The 18,246-nt window shown below is 46.6% G+C and overlaps 1 protein-coding gene across 1 annotated transcript; it reads right to left on the reverse strand.

Moving 5' to 3' along the window:
- Positions 1-990: 990 nt before the first annotated feature.
- On the reverse strand, positions 991-17,231 carry LOC132589166 (aldehyde dehydrogenase family 3 member B1-like). The gene is made up of 9 exons (XM_060261846.1): positions 17,070-17,231; positions 16,829-16,939; positions 15,307-15,427; positions 15,042-15,127; positions 14,047-14,128; positions 12,816-13,202; positions 11,505-11,671; positions 5,366-5,465; positions 991-1,233 (listed from the first exon to the last, which is right to left on the reverse strand). Exons 1-9 carry the CDS (start codon positions 17,163-17,165, stop codon positions 1,040-1,042), a joined length of 1,344 nt encoding a protein of 447 aa, XP_060117829.1. The 5' UTR covers positions 17,166-17,231; the 3' UTR covers positions 991-1,039.
- Positions 17,232-18,246: the final 1,015 nt, after the last annotated feature.

The following is an 18,246-nucleotide window of genomic DNA, read 5'->3' on the forward strand; positions in this document are numbered from 1 at the left end:
GCTTTTTTGAATGGACTCTTAGCATTCTCCTTGGAGCCTCTCTTGAAATTCATTGTGGGATCCACCCCCTCATAGAAACGTCCTGTATATTTGTATATTTGTGGTATCTTTATAAATAATTTGGAAACTGTAGTTATTTCTTGTTTATTTTTGTGTACACAGTGGTTTTGCTTTGGCTCTACAGGCCTGTGTGAGCTGTTCCCCTTAGAGACTGTTGTGGCATCTTCTGAATGAGCCAGTGTATCATCTCATGCCCAGGACAGCATGTGTAGACGCCAGACCCTGTTTAACATGTATGAATTCATATTGTGAGGGTTTCTTTGTATTATATTTATTGTATCTGATTTTAACTGCTGTAAGGCACCCTCAAGGGAAGGCGGGATATAAATGTAATAATAAATAAAATAAAATAAAAATTGTGCAAATGCATCAAAACACATTTACTAGTCCTTTTGCCTTTTCTTATCCTTCCTAGCACCTGGCAAAGAAAGACAGGAGCAACACAAATGTGTCCACCCCAGTCCTCCACATGGCACCTTCAAGACTTAGACTGTAAGGGGTATCAAGTGAGAGGTAAAGTGTTTGACAAGGAGCCAAGATAATGAGTAAAGTTTCTTTAAAACGCAAAGCCTTGGCAGGGGTCTTTTGAAGAGGCATGATTACATTCTAGAGACAGCAGAGGAGATAGAAGAAGAAGAAGATTTTGGATTTATATCCCGCCCCATACTCTGAATCTCAGTCTCAGAGCGGTCACAATCTCCTCTACCTTCCCCCCCCCCCACAACAAACACCCTGTGAGGTGGGTGGGGCTGAGAGGACTCTCACAGCAGCCGCCCTTTCAAGGACAACCTCTGCCAGAGCTATGACTGACCCAAGGCCATCTCAGCAGGTGCAAGTGGAGGAGTGGGGAATCAAACCCGGTTCTCCCAGATAAGAGTCCGCACACTTAACCACTACACCAAACAGAAACCCTCCTTCTCCCCAGCTCAGTTCCTAGTAGCAGCCCCTAGGAACAGAAGGCCTTGGCTGTGTTGAGTGTTCACAGCAGGGTGCAAAAGCCCTTGCGCCTCACTTCTGTTGCGGCGACCAGCAGGTCCAACTTGCGCTGGCTGTAGGGTGGGTAGCGTATGCAGTTGATTGCTTCGAGGCCCATGCAGCGCGAGAGGCAGCCACGGTGGTGAGTGAAAGTGTCAAAGCCGTACTTGCCATGATACATGCCAAATCCACTGTATCCTGCAACAGATGTCACAAAGAAAGTAGGCAAATCAAATGCTGTCCTACGACAGAGCTTTCATGTTGGCCACACAGCCCGGGCATAGCCCCTCCACCCATTCTTCTCACCTAGGGTTGCCAATCCCCGGTTTGGAGACCCTCCCCCTGCTTCAGGGTTGTCAGAAAGCGGGGGAGGGGAGGGAAATGTCTGCTGGGAACTCTGTTATTCCCTATGGAGATTTATTCCCATATATGGGAATATATGGGAAGAATTGATCCGTGAGTATCTGGGGCTCTAGGGGGGGCTGTTTTTTGGGGCAGAGGCACCAAATTTTCAGTATAGCATCTAGTGCCTCTCCCCAAAATACCCCCCCAAGTTTCAAAAAGATTGGATCAGGGGGCCCAGTTCTGTGAGCCCCAAAAGAAGGTGCCCCTATCCTTCATTATTTCCTATGGAAGGAAGGCATTGAAAAGGTGTGCCGTCCCTTTCAATGTGATGGCCAGAACTCCCTTTGGAGTTCAATTATGCTTGTCACAGCCTTGATCTTGGTTCCATCCCCAAAGTCTCCTGGCTCCACCCCCAAAGTCCCCAGATATTTCTTGAATTGGACTTGGCAACCCTATTCTCACCTAGTCAGGATTGCAAGTGTTCCCATATAGCGTTGCTGACATTTACACTGCACTCTGTTTTCAAGCTTGTTCAAACATTACATTTTATCTCTGAGAGGTGGCTAAAGATAATTCAATAAAAGTCAGCTAGACCCAGGGAACAAGAGCAGCCTACCTCTTGTCTATCTCTAACGGGCCCACAGTGTCCTGGCTCGATAGGGTTGCCAATCCCCAGGTGGGGGTAGGGGATTTCCTGGTTTGGAGGGGCCCCCACTTCAGAGTCATCAGAAAGAGGGGGGGGAGGGAAATGTCTGCTGGGCACTCCATTATTCCCTATGGGGACCGATTCCCATAGGGTAAAATGGAGAATTTATCTGTGGGCATCTGGGGCTCTGGGGGTGCTTTTTTTGAGGTAGAGGCACCATATTTTCAGCACAGCATCCTGTGCCTCTCCTCAAAACATCCCCCAAGTTTCAAAATGATTGGACCAGGGGATCCAATTCTATGAGCCCCCCCAAAAGGTGTCCCTATCCTTCATTATTTCCAGCGGAGGGAAGGCTTTTAAAAGGCGTGCAGTCCCTTTAAATGTGGTGGCCAGAATTCCCTTTGGAGTTCAGTTCTGCTTGTCACACCCTTGTTCCTGGCTCCACCCCCCAAAGTCACCAGATGTTTCTTGAATTGGACCTGGCAACCCTATGGTTCAACCACCTAAAAACCAAGGACAGGCTCCCGGCCCCACCACTTACCCTCCCCCCATGGGCTCCCTCCAGCCCCTGCCAAGTGGTGGACTCACTTGGCACTGTGGTCCACAAGAGGTCTCCTCCCAGGGCCTAGGCAACAGCGGGATGAGCTGGGTAACCACCCCAGGTGCCGTCCAGGAGACGCCACATTGGGTGCCCCTGGAGGGTGGGTGGGGGAGCAATAAAGGCTCCGCTGATCAGTAGACCTTGAACGCCCTGCCTTCCCCTCCTTCCTGTCCCCCACACCGCTTTTCTCCTTCCTGGGTCTGTGCCGAGGACGGAGCAAATGCTGCCACATCGCTCCCCACCCCTTTCTCCTTTCCAGGTCTGTGCACAGACCCAGGAAGGAGAGATGGGGTGGGTGCCTGGGGGGGGGGGGGAGACCGGGATACTTTGCCCATTTGGGGGTGAGGAGGCACCTTGCCTGGGGTGGCAGGTGTGCCACACACAATATTTTGAGTGGGGACACCATTTTTTTTAGTTTTGCCTCCACTAAAAAAATAAGTAAATCTGGCCCTGGCCAGAGCATGCCCAAGCTGGGGTGTGGGGGGGGGGGGGGGGACACTGTTGCATCTGCCACTTTCTGCTCTGGGACAACTAAGCTGTGTTTCACTTGCCACCCACAGAACCAATGGTCTGGCCCATAGCCCTCCTTATCCCTACTGCCTTCACCACCTTGGTTCCTGCTAGCCCCACATCTGCACATGGCCTCATAGTGTTGCTGCTGCTCTGGAGCTGCTGCGGAGCCCTGGGCAGCCGGGCCAAGCAGCAACATTAGGAAAGTGCACTTGGCCCCAGGCTCCCTCCTAGTGCCCTGGGTCAGCCCATTGGGAACAGCAGAGTGAGGGTGTGTGAGGGGGTGGAATTGGAAGAAGCCCCTGAGTGGATTCTTGGTAGAGGTTCCTTCCTGGCAGCCTGGCAATTGTGGTGAGGGCTTACTCCCAAGCAGACCCCCCCAGGCATCCTGGGCTCCTGGGGGAATCCAGCTTCAGTGCTGACAGCCTGGCCCTAAAGAAGAAACCCTGCCTGTATTTGAAATCCTGACTACAGCAGCCATATGCAGACGATGTACTCGGGCATGGTGCAGTTTTATTTATATACACATCATGCTCTAAAGGATCTGGTTCACACACCAAGAGTGGCATGGCATTTTTGAATGAAACCTTCCAGCAGTTATGACAACTCAGACCTTTAAAACATGGAATCTGATTGTTTTTTAAAAACCCAGCATGCTAAATATGAATACTGGAGCATAAAAGAATGGGCTCTATGGTTCGACAGATTCGATTCAAGTCAGAAATTGTTTTGCATGCCATACTGCTTTGGAGTAAATGCTACAAAAATGCAACGTGCATGGAAGCCTCAGAACCCTATCATTATTTATCACATGAATAGTAGATCACCTTCTTAGGTAGCCATGACATTTCCTGTGGTGGGTTAGCAGAACTCCTTCACACTAAGAGATCTGCTCAGGAAAAAAGGATTCTAATCTGCTGTCAAGGGTTAAAATTTTCCTCTCCAACCACAAACTCACAAGCATTTCTGGTTTACTCCTAAAGTTTCAAGTTGAATGTTTCAAGCAAAAGGCTGGAGATATCCCTGCCAGTTTAGGGCTATTCATGATCAAGCATCCCAAGTAATTAAGTAATCTGCTGCTTAACACGAGGCCTGGCATAATTATTTACTTAGGGCGTTTTCGCACAGGGCTTACCCCGGAGCGACGTCCCTCTTCTGCGTGGATTTCGCACCAACTGCTCCGCAGAGCCGCGAAGAGCCGCGGCTTTTGCGTCGCCAATGTAAACTGGTTTTTGGTGGTTTACATTGGCGACGCAAAATCCGCGGCACTTCGCGGCTCTTCCTGGTTCTGCGGAGCAGTTGGTGCGAAATCCGCACAGACGCTGCGCGGTGAAGAGAGACGTCACTCTGCGGTAAGCCCTGTGCGAAAACGCCCTTACTTCCTAGGATTGATTCCTATTGCACCTTGTTGCATGAGGACTGCAAAAGTGCCAGGAGCAGTTCAGGAACCTGCTAGGGTGGTTTCCATATGATGAGAGGCTTCTGTGATTACTCTCTTATTGCCACTGCTGCAAGTACAGTACAGTGACAATGGGATTTCCAAATGGTAGGTTTCCCCACAGCTTCCTGCCCCAGTCCCTGGCAGTGGCCCTTCACCCTCCTCCTTGTCACTGAGGCTCTTTTCATTTTTTAAATGGCACCCAAATATTGTTATATTTATATAGCAATATAACAATATGAGTTCCAGGTTCTCCACATTCCAATTGTGTTCTCTTTAAAAGTTTCCTCCACCTTTCATTCATGCCTTTCCCCTTATATCTTCACAACAAAAGAGGCTAGAGATTTTTTAAATGAAGTTTGAGGACTCAGAGAATTTGATACACATAGTGGCATAACATTATATAACATTATATCATTATAATGATATTCAAGTGCCAATTAAAAAAAAAAAAGACCCCAGTGACAGGTCAAGGAAATGGCTGTCATAAGGACAGAGTCAAGAGAAATAACTGCCTTATGGGTGGAGATATCTGAAGTGAAATGAACCACAATGCTGTGAGGAAGCAGGAAAAAAGCAGGGGGGAAACCCCTTCTCAACAGCATTGAACCATGTGAAAACGACCCAGGATTAGAGTTTTACCTTCCAGAGACAATTTTTAGAGGAAGAGCTGCTGCAAATGCAGCCTTACATGGTGGCTATGAGAATGGAGGCAATACCAGACTGGCAGGAAGGAGGAATACAGAGCTAGGACACAGGGACAACATAGGAGATAGAGGGGTAGTCATACCAACTCCACCAAATGGCAGGGAGACCAAAGTTGCATGCATTATGCAATCATTGCCACAGAAACCACCGCTGCTGGTGCAGTCCAATACCCGGTTCACAACCTAAGGAAAGCAAAAGAGATGACTATTAGTACTCACATTTCTGGTCCTTTACGGTTTATAAGCTATCAAAGTATAATTCTGTCATAAGAGACACTGGGTAGAAGTTGGTACTTGGATCCTGTGAATTTCGTCCAGTAGAGCTCTACAGAGCTGTGGTCTTCCAAAATTAAGACCATTCCCTCTACAGGGAAAACTTTGGGAACTCTGTCTGTGTGATGCCCACCCATTTTGCATTAGACCTCTGAGCCTAACTCACTTCCTCAAAGTGTAATCAAGCAGTGTTACCTCCCCCAAATATACCTACATTAAGTTCTCTGTCCCCAAAACACAGAGGGACCTGGCAACCAGAAAGGCAGTAAGACCAGGCCTCCCATCTCACAGTGGTCTGTCAAAAGCAGGCTATGTGCAGTCGGCACAGACGCCAACCGATTCCCCACTAGGCTTGTTCTGGCGTCGGAGCTCTTTTTCTCCTGATGCTTCTGTCCAATTTTGCACAAGCTGCTGCATGGCTGTGACTTGCCCAGCCTCTTTGCTGCAGCAAGCAAGATCCTCTGAAAACTGGTTTCTGCTTGCCACAGGAAAGAGGTGAGGCAAGTCGCAGCCCCACGCAGCTTGTGCGAAATCAGATGGAAGTGTCAGGGGGAAAAGAGCTTCAATGCTGGAACAAGCTTAGTGGGGAATTGGTCTCCATCTTTGAACCAGCCTGACAGACCCAGGGGAAGGCAAGCCAAAAGAGTAAGCACATACTGAGAGTAAGCACATACACAGGATGCCATGACAGATATAATCAACAGAGACAGCTGGCCTTGTCTTCCTACCAGGGTTGCCAAGTCCCCTGCAGCCTCCAGCGAGGGACTTTTCTCTCACGCAATATGCTTGTGCAGTGTGATGACATCACTCGCAAGTGACATCATCGCACCAGTGACATAGCACGCTGGCCACTCTAGGAGTTTCTATGGCACCATAGATTCTGTCTATGGTACCATAGATTTTATGCTTTAGGAAACTCTATGGTACCATAGATTTTCCTTCCCAAATTGCTAGAGCATCCGGGAAAACCATAGAGTTTTCCCGGAAGCTCCTAGAGCAGCCAGTGTGCAACGTTGCTGGCACGATGACATCACTTGTGAATGACATCATCACGCCAGTGATGTTGGGAGGGGATCCCCCCACAGTCCCAATGAGGGCTGGCGAGTGGGAGAACCTCTGCCCGGCCCAGGAGTTTGGCAGTCCTACATCCTACTAATCCATAATCCCATCTCCTTTAACTCTGGTAAACTGCACTGTCCCCTTTGAAGTAATTTCGAAGGGCTAGCAGCTTTCCCTATTGAACATCAAGCCACTGACACATAGAAACACTAAGACTGGCAAATTTCCAGACCTCAGAACACCAGCCAAGCATCATATACGTTACGTACCCAACTTGAATCCAGTTATTCATTACACCTGGGGCCAGACCATCCCTGGCTCCCCAAAACATACTTAAACTGGCACTCTGCACCCCAAAACTGTACATATCTTGCACCCATAAGAGCATGCCCACAGACTCTGTCTGGGCCTTTAACATGAACCACTGGCCAGCCATGTCTCTCCCCCTCCTTCCTCCGTGTGGATTCCAGACTTCAGGATCAGGTAAATATCACCCTAATCTAAACCAGCCCTGTCTTGTCACTATTGATCACCTCTCTGTTTCTTAGGTCCTTGCGTGTGGAGCTATGGTTATGATTTTGCTTGAGTGATTAGTGTGAAGTTATACATTTATCCACAATAAGATTCCATTTATTCAGTGAAAGGCCTCTTCCTTCCACTGGTATCCCTCGTAATCTGGCCCTCGTATACACAGAGTACAAAGAGCCCTTGTGAGCGTGGGCTGCCCTGTGCATCTATAGCGATTTGTGCAACAGCAGTACTGCAATGGTAAAATTTGATCAGACATTTAAAATAAAACTTCAAATGCAAGAAAATCTAGGGTTAAAATGAAATGAACACTTATTTTCGTTTTAACTTAAATAGCTTATTAGTTCAGAGACATCAAAATAATACCTGTTGTCTTAAAGCTTTTCTACATTTTTTTGCGTTAGTTTTGGTTTTGGCCCTATAGTGTTTTGGTTTATCCCCTGATTTCCATATGTATTTTTGTGGTTTTAATTTTTACTTCAGGTTTTTTGTGTCCCCCCCCCCCCCACCACCACCACACACACACACATTTCCTTCCATTTCTTTAAGAACACTTTTACCTCAACTTGTTTCTGGAAGGTGATATTGAGATGGCTTTCTCCTTGTGAGCAATGTTTCTGTTGGTTTTTCTTTCTCCTACCTATTCCCATCAACCTCCAGCCCATTTTTCAATGATCAGACTGTAGTGGTTAAGTTGCTCCCTCTGCCTTCCCATCCTGAATATGGGTGGTTTCATTTTCTTTTCTTTTTTTAATGGCACTAAAATATTGCTGTACTGCTGGAGCACTGTAACAATCACCTTAGCAGGTTCTCTGAATTCTCACTTTTCATCATGTTTAAAAAGGAAATCTCTATCCCTTTCCCTTGTGAAGATATGAGGGGAAAGTCTTGTAGTACCTTAAAAACAGATTTATTGTGGTATTTCATTGATTAGAAGCCACTTTGTGAGATGCATGAAGTATCATTCTGAGTTGGCAGAACCACATACAAATGCTAGCAGATTTACTATGGTATAAGGTTTCATGGTCCAAAGCACATTTTACAAGATATGCATCCGTTAGTCTTTAAGGTGCCTCAATAATACTTGGGCCAAATGGCTGACAGGAAGCTGGAGAGGAAGAGAGTAGGGATGGGGGGAATGATGTTACCCCAGTGGTGTTAACATTACTTCTAGTGAATGCCTGGAAGGGATGTCACACCACTTGTGTGATACCGCTATGATGCTATGGAATTCAGCAGAACTCTATAGTAAAACCATAATGTGTCTGAATCCTAGAGTCATGTTGGTGCCATGTAGGGTTCTCGGAAGGATGGAAGGCTGAGTCAACCTCGAGCCAGCTACCTGAACCCAGCTTCCACCAGGATCAAACTCAGGTCGTGAGCAGAGGTTAGGAGTTACAGCTAAGCAAATAATTTCTCGAACAATTGCATAAAGGGCTACTTCCAGGATAAGAGCCCCGTGGCGCAGTGTTAAGGCTGCAGTACTGCAGTCCTAAGCTCTGCTTATGACCTGAGTTCGATCCCCGGTGGAAGCTGGGTTTCCAGGTAGCCGGCTCGAGGTTGACTCAGCTTTCCATCCTTCCGAGGTCAGTAAAATGAGTACCCAGCTTGCTGGGGGGGAAATGTAGATGATTGGGGAAGGCAATGGCAAACCACCCCGTAAAAAGTCTGCCGTGAAAACGTTGTGAAAGCAACGTTACCCCAGAGTCAGAAACGACTGGTGCTTGCACAGGGGACTGTTCCTTTCCTACTTCTAAAACTTCTTAATTAGACTAGCTCTGCACATACTTGGACTTCTAACATACATTCTCAATTTCATACAGTACAGCATAGCCACCCATTAGGGTTGCCAATCCCCAGGTGGGGGCAGGGGATCCCCCGGTTTGGAGGTCCTCCCCCCCCTTCAGGGTTGTCAGAAAGCGGGGGGAGGGGAGGGAAATGTCTGCTGGGAACTCTATTGTTCCCTATGGAGATTTATTCCCATAGAAAATCATGGAGAATTGATCCGCAGGTATCTGGGGCTCTGAGGGGGGGCTGTTTTGGGGGGTAGAGGCACCAAATTTTCAGTATAGCATCTAGTGCCTCTCCCCAAAATACCCCCCAAGTTTCAAAAAGATTGTACCAGGGGGTCCAATTCTATGAGCCCCAAAAGAAGGTGCCCCTATCCTTCATTATTTCCTATGTAAGGAAGGAATTGAAAAGGTGTGCCGTCCCTTTAAATGTGATGGCCAGAACTCCGTTTGGAGTTCAATTATGCTTGTCACAGCCTTGATCTTGGCTCCACCCCTAATGTCTCCTGGCTTCACCCCCAAAGTCTCCTGGCTCCACCCCAAAGTCCCCAGATATTTCTTGAATTGGACTTGGCAACCCTACCACCCATAGGCTAATGCTTGTCACTCAGGGCAAATTCTCTAATGTTGAACCTGCTGAGACTAATTTGGTGTCTCCTGTTAGGGATGGGTGTTGCTCTGATTCTAAAGTAATACAGGTCTATCTGTTTACTGGGATGGGTAATCAGTTCCTCAGCTGCACTCCAAGGATTAGACTAGAGTGTCAGGTTAATGTGATGCATGACCTGAGAAAGCCAGGCTCCAGGCAGCGAAGTATCTGCTATGTCACCTTTATGAAAGATACTGCTCTTGCTTTGTGGGCACCAAAGGTGTCTCAGCACCAAATTGGGGTGAGGGAGGCCAGCAAGCTTCTGGGAATATTATTGGTGAATAGTTTTGCAGTGGGAACTGGAGAGTAAGCCCCACAGTTGTAATTTGTTCTAACAGGAGGAAACTTCCAGACCACAGTCAGGTAAACATGCCATGTGCTTTTGTGGGAGACATCCTGGATAAACCCACCCAATGGAGTTCAGGGGCTGCCCCATTTCCTCTTGGACAAGGAGAACTGAGGGGTGCTCAACAGAGTGTAAGTCAACTCTAGATAGCACTGTTTTTATGTTCCTTTCTCCACTGAATCCTGCAATATTTCCCTTTTGCTGTAGGATAGTTCCTAATTATCTGCATTTCCTGGGTAAATACAGGTTTGGTGGAATAAAGTTCCTTCAGCAACCCAAACTGACTGATCCTTGTGGGAGAAAAGAACTTTTATTGAAGACTCCTACCCACAGCATACAAGGTTGCTAGGAAAGGTGAGGCTGACCCTACCCCCCCCCCCCCCACACACACACACATGAAGTGGGCCAGAGACCACCTCCTCCAGTCTTTGTATTGGGAAAATCTATAATTGGCAAGCTACTCTGATTTTGGTCTGGTTTAGACAGAAGGGGTCCAAACTAACACCTTCCCACAAATCCCACCTTTCAGTTCAGTTCAGCTCAAGCACCAAGCTCGGCAATGAAGAAACCAAGTGTTGAGGAGACATGGAGTGTAAGATCATCTGTCTTCAATTAGGGTTGCCAGCCTCCAGGTGGGGCCTGGAGATTTCCCATTTTTACAACTGGTCTCCAGCTGGCAGAGGTCAGCTCCCCTGATCAAAATGGCTGCTTTGAAGGGTGGACTCTGTGGCATCGTACCATGCTAAGGCCCCTCCCCTCCCCAAACCCTGCCCTCTCCCAGATCCAACCCCAAAGTCTCCAGGTATTTTCCAACACCAACCTGGCAACCCTAGTTCGAACGCAGCTTCCTGCTCCTCTCTCAGGCTGCAATCCTATATATGCCTTCCAGTAAGATATATCTGAGTAAACATTCTTGAGAAGGGGCTGAAAGTCTTTCACATGCCCACAGACATAAATGTTGTATGGGAACACTGGGAAACAAGGATACCTCCAGTGATTTACTGCAACCTCCAGCTCCATTCGAAGAGCCCCGTGGCGCAGAGTGTTCAAGCTGCAGTACTGCAGTCCTAAGCTCTGCTCACGACCTGAGTTCGATCCCCAGCAGAAGCTGGGTTTTCAGGTAGCTGGTTCGAGGTTGACTCAGCCTTCCATCCTTCCGAGGTCAATAAAATGAGTACCCAGCTTGCTGGGGGGAAAGTGTAGATGACTGGGGAAGGCAATGGCAAACCACCCCGTAAAAAGTCTGCCGTGAAAACGACGCGGAAGCAACATCACCCCAGAGTCGGAAACGACTGGTGCTTGCACAGGGGACCTTTCCTTTCCTAGCTCCATTCATGTGCTATTTAAACACTGACAGCATACAGAGAAACATTGTCAGTAGCAGTTCCATAGATACTTCTAGAATGGCCTTCCTATGACAGTTCAGCATAACCCTAGCCTGAACATATTTTGAAAGCAGAATAAGATCTGAGTAAAGCCAGGATTAAATAAAGGAAGCAGGGTTAAATTTACAGTATACAATCTAGTGACCTATTCTCAGCCCCCTGGTTACAGTCAGCTGTAAGACCAAAGCATACCTTGTTGTCACAAGAGAAGGCATAGAGAGCCAGAGGGCGTTCCTTGCTGTTGATATATTGGATGGCTTCATCCAAGTCCCTCACAATGAAAATGGGCAGGATAGGCCCAAAGACTTCCTCTTGCATGACTGGCTCCCATTCCTTCACATCAGCCAGCACTGTGGGAGCTGTGGACAGAAGAGAAAAAGAAGATATTGGATTTATATCCCGCCCTCCACTCCGAAGAGTCTCACAGCGGCTCACAATCTCCTTTCCCTTCCTCCCCCACAACAGACACCCTGTGAGGTAGATGAAGATTTTGGATTTATATCCCGCCCTCCACTCCGAAGAGTCTCAGGGTGTTTTCGCACTTACCTTTTACTGGCGCGACCATCCTCCTGACGCCGGCGAATCTGCAGGGATTTCGCACCAGAAGCGCCGGCGCACCCAGAAGCGCCGGCAACTTACGTCGCTAAGCCAGCGCAAACGGAAATCGCAAAGATGCAGGAAAACGTTTGCGCTGGCTTAGCGACGGAAGTTGCCGGCGCTTCTGGGTGCGCCGGCACTTCTGGTGCGAAATCCCTGCAGATTCGCCGGCGTCAGGAGGGTACTCGCGCCAGTAAAAGGTAAGTGCGAAAACACCCTCAGAGTGGCTCACAATCTCCTTTACCTTCCTCCCCCAGACACCCTGTGAGGTGGGTGGGGCTGGAGAGGGCTCTCACAGCAGCTGCCCTTTCAAGGACAACCTCTGCCAGAGCTATGGCTGACCCAAGGCCATTCCAGCAGGTGCAAGTGGAGGAGTGGGGAATCAAACCCGGTTCTCCCAGATAGAGTCCGCACACTTAACCACTACACCAAACTGGCTCTCAATCCAGTTTATGCTCATATAAGCACCTCAATCCAGTTTATGCTCATATACTGCTGCCATATCCTGCCTCTCAACAGCCTTGAAATTGCTTTTTCCAACCCACATCCCATACCAACCCCTGCCATACAGGGCTTTCTACACGGTCCATCCAAATCTTCATTCACAGGAGGAAATCATAGCAAGATTTCTACCGGCCATAGAATAAGGGGGTCTACTTCTCTAGCCCCCACTCCACTTTATGGTTGCCAACCTTCAGATGGGGCATGGAATGCTCTCAGAATTTCAACTGAACTCCAGATGGCAGAGATAAGTTCCCCTGGAGGAAATAAGAGTTTTGGAGGGTGGAGTCTATGGTATCACATACCCATTGAACTTCCTCTCCTCTCCAAACTCTGCCTTCCACAGACACCACCCTCAAATCTCCAGGAATTCCCCAAGTTGGAGACCCTAGGCCACTTGCTCACCAATATAACGGTCACATTCATCTGTTTCTCCACCGATAGCTACTCGGCCAGAGTCCAGGAGCGCACGGACGCGCTGGAAATGCTTGTCATTGATCATGCGGCCGTAGTCAGGTGACTCTCGAGGGTTGCAGCCATAAAACTCACGGATAGCCTGACGCAGGCAGGGCATCAGTCTCTCTTGTGTTTCAATGGTACAAATCACATAGTCTGGCGCAAGGCAGGTCTGGCCACAATTGAAGAACTTTCCCCAGACTATTCTGTTGGCTGCATTCTGGAAATTGCAGCAGCAATCCACATAGCAGGGATTTTGGCCTCCCAGCTCCAGAGTTAACGGCGTCAGGTGTTTGGCTGCTGCACTCATGACAATCTTTCCAATACGGGGACTCCCTGCAAAAAAAAAAAAAAAAAGGCCAAATTTAGGGCACTCTCAAAGATGTGAGCAAAGTGCTATGCCAAATACACCCACCCTGAATTCAGCACCAAGGAAAACCAAATATAGTACTTAAAGAAGAATTACAGAAAGAAGTAATAGAACAAAAGTTGAGTCCAGTGGCATCTTTAAGACCAACACAGTTTAATTCTGGGTATAAGTTTTTGCTTGCAGATATGTTGAAACAGACTTCCTCAAGCCTGACATAGAGGTGGAGAGGGCTGGGGTTAGTTGCGTAGCTAGAGTCAAGATGCATAAGGGCTAGTTAAAGTCAAGATGCATGAATAATTGAGCAATAAGTATAGCTAAGATTGGATTAAAGCAGTTGGTAAGACCTGTGAATAGCAGCAAAACAGCATACAGATAAGGAGTTAACAAACAGATGTGAAATCTAAGTCTGAGTCCAGTGGTACCTTTAAGACCAACATATCTAATTCTGGGTACAACAGTGAACGGAGTGACTATTCACAGGGCTAAGGCAGAGCTCAGCAAAGCAAAATGCTGGGGATGGGCTACTTAACAGAGCTCAGCTGGGCTATGAGTAGACATGATGGAGTTGCTTTTCAGACAGGTACAACAAGGCATTGCTGACTGAGAGCTGGTGGGATCTAATAGAGATTGGATTCAAATCCCTGAACTGATAAAAATAAAAAGATATTGAGCCTGGCAAAAAGTGATTAGCCAAGCCAATTACTTTTTGCCAGGCTCAATATCTTTTTATTTTTTTAAAAAAATACCTAACTACTCTATAAATTTTATTATTATTATTATTATTACCCTGTAAATTAAAAGGGAAATCACCTGTAAACATGATGTAATCAAACTTGTTCTCCAGTAATTTGCTAGTTGGTTCAGCACCACCTGTCACCACAGCAAAGGTTTCCTGTGGAATAAGAGACTCGTCAACAAACAGATCTTAAAAACTGGCTATTCCCAACCATCAACCACACTTCTCTTGTCTGTTAAGGGGCGAAATATGGCTTATATACAAATACATGTCAATAACACCCATTACTGTTGTTTAAAGTGAACCAATGCTTAGCACAGGGAAGTCAAAAGAATCTAGAGCATGGGTGGGGGGGAGGAACCCTTTCCACAGCTATCTTTTATTTGCTCTAAATGCTTCCCCAAGTACATATTCCTATTTTCACATCCTGCATAGGGGATAAAAACTGCTGGGAAACAATTCTGAACAGAGAAGTGACAGGCATGCAAAGGGTTGAGCGGTGCTTTCACTCTAGTTTTCCTCCACCCAATTTAGGTTTTCTTTTTAAAAAATGGTACTGGGGTCATTTACAAGAGTTTGCTTGTAGATGTAATTCCCCCCCCCCCCAACCACTTCAGGATTTTAAGAGGAAATAGAATGACTTTACCTAAAGAGAAAAGTAAAGTGCATCATCCTATAAAGAACTCTTCTCCTCCATTGCATGTTCACATACATAAGAACACACCTTTTTACTCCAGTTAAGCCTGAGTAGTCACTAGCCCTGGCTTCTACCTACCAAAATGATGCAAAACAGCAGTTAAGTCTATAATGAATGTACAATGACTGATATTGTCTCCATGCCTACTATAACTAAGTTGCATATCTGCCCTTTGCAAACTGTGCAGCAGTCTCCCTCACTAGCACCCTCCACAGAGACGGGATAACTGATAAATACTCTATACTTTTCCTTTACTATCATACCAGAGAACTGGGGCAACCATGATTTTTCAGAACAGGAAGAGGTAATATACATGAACAAGACGTAAGCTTGCATGAGGAAATAAAGGAGAGTTGGGTCTAAGAAACTCACCGGGTCCAGGTAGGTAGGCAGCACTTCAGCCAGGAGCTTTTCACTGCAGCTGCTTTGCTCTGAAGGTTTCACGATGATGCAGTTCCCTGATGGAGAAAAGAACACATGGCTATGGTAGCAGGTGTATAAAATCTTCACCCACTTGGATCCAGCCAGTACAGCAGGAGTCCCTGCTGAACAGGAAACAGACCAGCTGACTGAAGGGGTCTGTGGGTCATGGTTGCTGCGGGGGAACAGGACAGCCTTCAGAGAGCTTCTCACTCACCAGCTGCAATGGCCCCCACCATAGGGATCAAGGTGAGATGAAAAGGATAGTTAAAGGGTGAAATTATGAGCACCACACCATACGGATCCTTGCGAACAAAGGCACAGTCAAGCTTGGTGGCCTATGAGGAGGTGAAGACAAGAAAAGTCTATGAAATTAATAGGAGAGAATGAAAAATAATTAAGCTGGCAACATGGAAGCTTTGCTTGGCCTTATTGTGCACCCTCATCTTTCCAAATTAACCTCTCGCCTTGCTAATTAGAATGATTGGTGCTTGTCTTTTTTTTTCTATTTTATAAAAGGTTCTGCAACGTCCAGCTACTACTGTATAAAGTGTGACTATTTCATTTGTTGAGGTTTATGGGGGGGGGGTGCTATTATTTTCTGAAATAATGTATTGCTTTAAATCCAAAAAAAGCTACAGATGTGGTTTATCAGGCAGATTTGGGTTGGTTCCACCCAGAGTTTTTCATCAAGTTTGGCAACCAAACTGGAGTGGGAATTTTTGGAACTTCTATACAACATCATCCTCTTTTCATCCACCTTCCAAGTTCCTTCCTTGGATGCTCAGTTGCTGCTGCAAATGCCTCTGTATTCAAAGAAGAGCCAGTTTGGTGTAGTGGTTAAGTGTGCGGACTCTTATCTGGGAGAACCGGGTTTGATTCCCCACTCCTCCACTTGCACCTGCTGGAATGGCCTTGGGTCAGCCATAGCCCTGGCAGAGGTTGTCCTTGAAAGGGCAGCTGCTGTGAGAGCCCTCTTCAGCCCCACCCACCTCACAGGGTGTCTGTTGTGGGGGAGGAAGGTAAAGGAGATTGTGAGCCGCTCTAAGACTCTTCGGAGTGGAGGGCAGGATATAAATCCGATATCTTCTTCTTCTTCTGTATTCGTAACAGCTGTGCGTAAAACTGTATGGAAGCAGCCCCTGAAGTAAGAGGAGCTTCCACTGTCTGATTAGGACTTGGGAAAATAGCACATGACTTCCCTTAGAAAGTATCAAAATTAGTTTAAGGATGTTTTCATGCATGACACTAAAAGCAATTCTGATCTTCTCATGTGATATTTCTGCATATCTGTTATGCGGCTGAAGCGGGAAAAGCATCATTTTAATACACTTTAATTGATATAACAGACTCATGAAAATCAAAGCGGTCCCCGCCTCCACTGAATGTGTGACAATGCACCAGAACACTGTGGCTGATTAACCTAGGCTGGAGAACCTTCCAGAAGAAGAACTCCAGATGGGCAGCCACGGTAGTCTGTAGCAGCAAGCAGGAGCCTGGTGGCACTTCTGCAACATAAGCTCATGCTGCAATATATTGAGTTAGTCTTCTAGGTGCCACTTGACTCCTGGTTTAGGCTGCAAAAGTGATCAGCTTGGAGGCTTCTGCTGCTCAAAAGGAACATCCATACAGCAGTTTATATAGCACAACCCCTGGACACTCTGACCAGTCAGGCGCAGAACCACTTTCCTCTCCTATGCAAGTTCACATTTCCTCCCCTCTCAGCTCGACCTTCTTACCAGGTTCTTGTCCACACACTCATCCTTCATCCAATAGCTCAGGTTGTTGAGTGCTTCGTTCACTTCATTCTTAATTAAGGAAATATCAGCAATTTGTCCTTCAAAAGGAGGCTGTGGGGAGAGCAAAAAAGGCATTGGTGTTGTCCATTCTGGGCCAAAGTGGATCATGTGTCTCTGGTTCCTCTGTTATGGAAGAGAACTGAAGTGCAGCCAAAACTTCTGGCTACATCTCCATACTCACCCTGCGCATGTCTACATTCAAGGCATGTAAGATTTCCATTTCATTCTCCGCCAAAAAATGGCTCAGGGCCTCCAGCTGGGTCTTCCGATATTCCATCGGGCGTGTCTTTCCTGTTAACCAGGTAGCTCTCAGGCAGTTCACCAGGGCAGCATAAGGGTTCGTGCTGGAGAGAAAGCATTGGATCAAAAGCTTTCAAAGGGATTTTAAAAATTGTTTTGTCAATGCCCGCTCTTATATTACAGAATGCTCCGAAACTCTGGCAATCACACTCTCCCTCTAATTTTCCTTTATGTCTAGCATCAGGAAAAAATAAAGCAGCAACGTATAAATATCTAGCTGTGCAGGAGTCGCTGGAGAAATATAAATCAAAGTTAACAAGAAACTGTGCGATTATAAAGCCTGTATAAAAATATTACGCAGACTGCCTCAACCACAATCAGTTATACGCAATAGAAGCAGAGTCTTCTCAAGGAAATGCTAAAAGTTTAGTACATCGTATCCAAAAGTTACAAGGAATCATTATGCCTGCTTCTATTACGAAACAACATCATCTTTGAAAACTAGTTTAGCAACCACTGGGAAAATTGGTTCTGATAGAGAATGAATGAAACCCCAGCTGGAAAAATATCTGTCTTCCCCGGGATCAATTGCATTTGTGTTTCTGGACAAACTGCAGCAATACTTGTCAGTCAGTCAGTCAAAAATTTATTGTGTTTGGCAAGTGGCCATTACGAAACAGAACATGAACAACAAAGTTCCCAAATAACACCTTAAAAGTTCCCCAGAAAGGCCAACCTCAAGAAGTTACAGCGTTTGATATCACTCTTGCTCTATTCCTGATGATCTTCTAGGGGCCCAAAATGACAATTCTCAATTTAGGGACTGGATATATCTTTCAGATGCATTGCTAGATCCTTCTCTAATCCTAAAATCTAGTAGCCCTCTGGTTCAGATGAATCAAATCTGATCATCTGAGATCCCCATACCTGATTGATATCTCCAGATTTAACATCAGAACATCCTTCACAGCTCTCCACTTTCAGGCTATGCAAACAGTTCTGTTTTCCAGTTGATATTCTCACATCCCAACAGAACAATGTTTTTGCATTTGTGGTTCACCTATGATAGAGAACCTTTCCCATTATATTCTATCCTGTCCAATCTACAATGCCCCCAG

The sequence above is a fragment of the Heteronotia binoei genome, chromosome 21, assembly GCF_032191835.1.
Source record: "Heteronotia binoei isolate CCM8104 ecotype False Entrance Well chromosome 21, APGP_CSIRO_Hbin_v1, whole genome shotgun sequence".
Lineage (NCBI taxonomy): Eukaryota > Metazoa > Chordata > Lepidosauria > Squamata > Gekkonidae > Heteronotia > Heteronotia binoei.

Bases quoted from the DNA above. Each gene is read 5' to 3' on its own strand.
- LOC132589166 (XM_060261846.1), bottom strand. From the start codon at position 17,165: ATGGAATATCGGAAGACCCAGCTGGAGGCCCTGAGCCATTTTTTGGCG. The intron at 15,128-15,306 runs GTGAGTGAGAAG...TTTCTCCATCAG, and splicing joins GGTGGGGGCCATTGCAGCTG to GGAACTGCATCATCGTGAAA. The intron at 13,203-14,046 runs GTGATTTCCCTT...TTTTTTTTGCAG, and splicing joins TGATTACATCATGTTTACAG to GGAGTCCCCGTATTGGAAAG.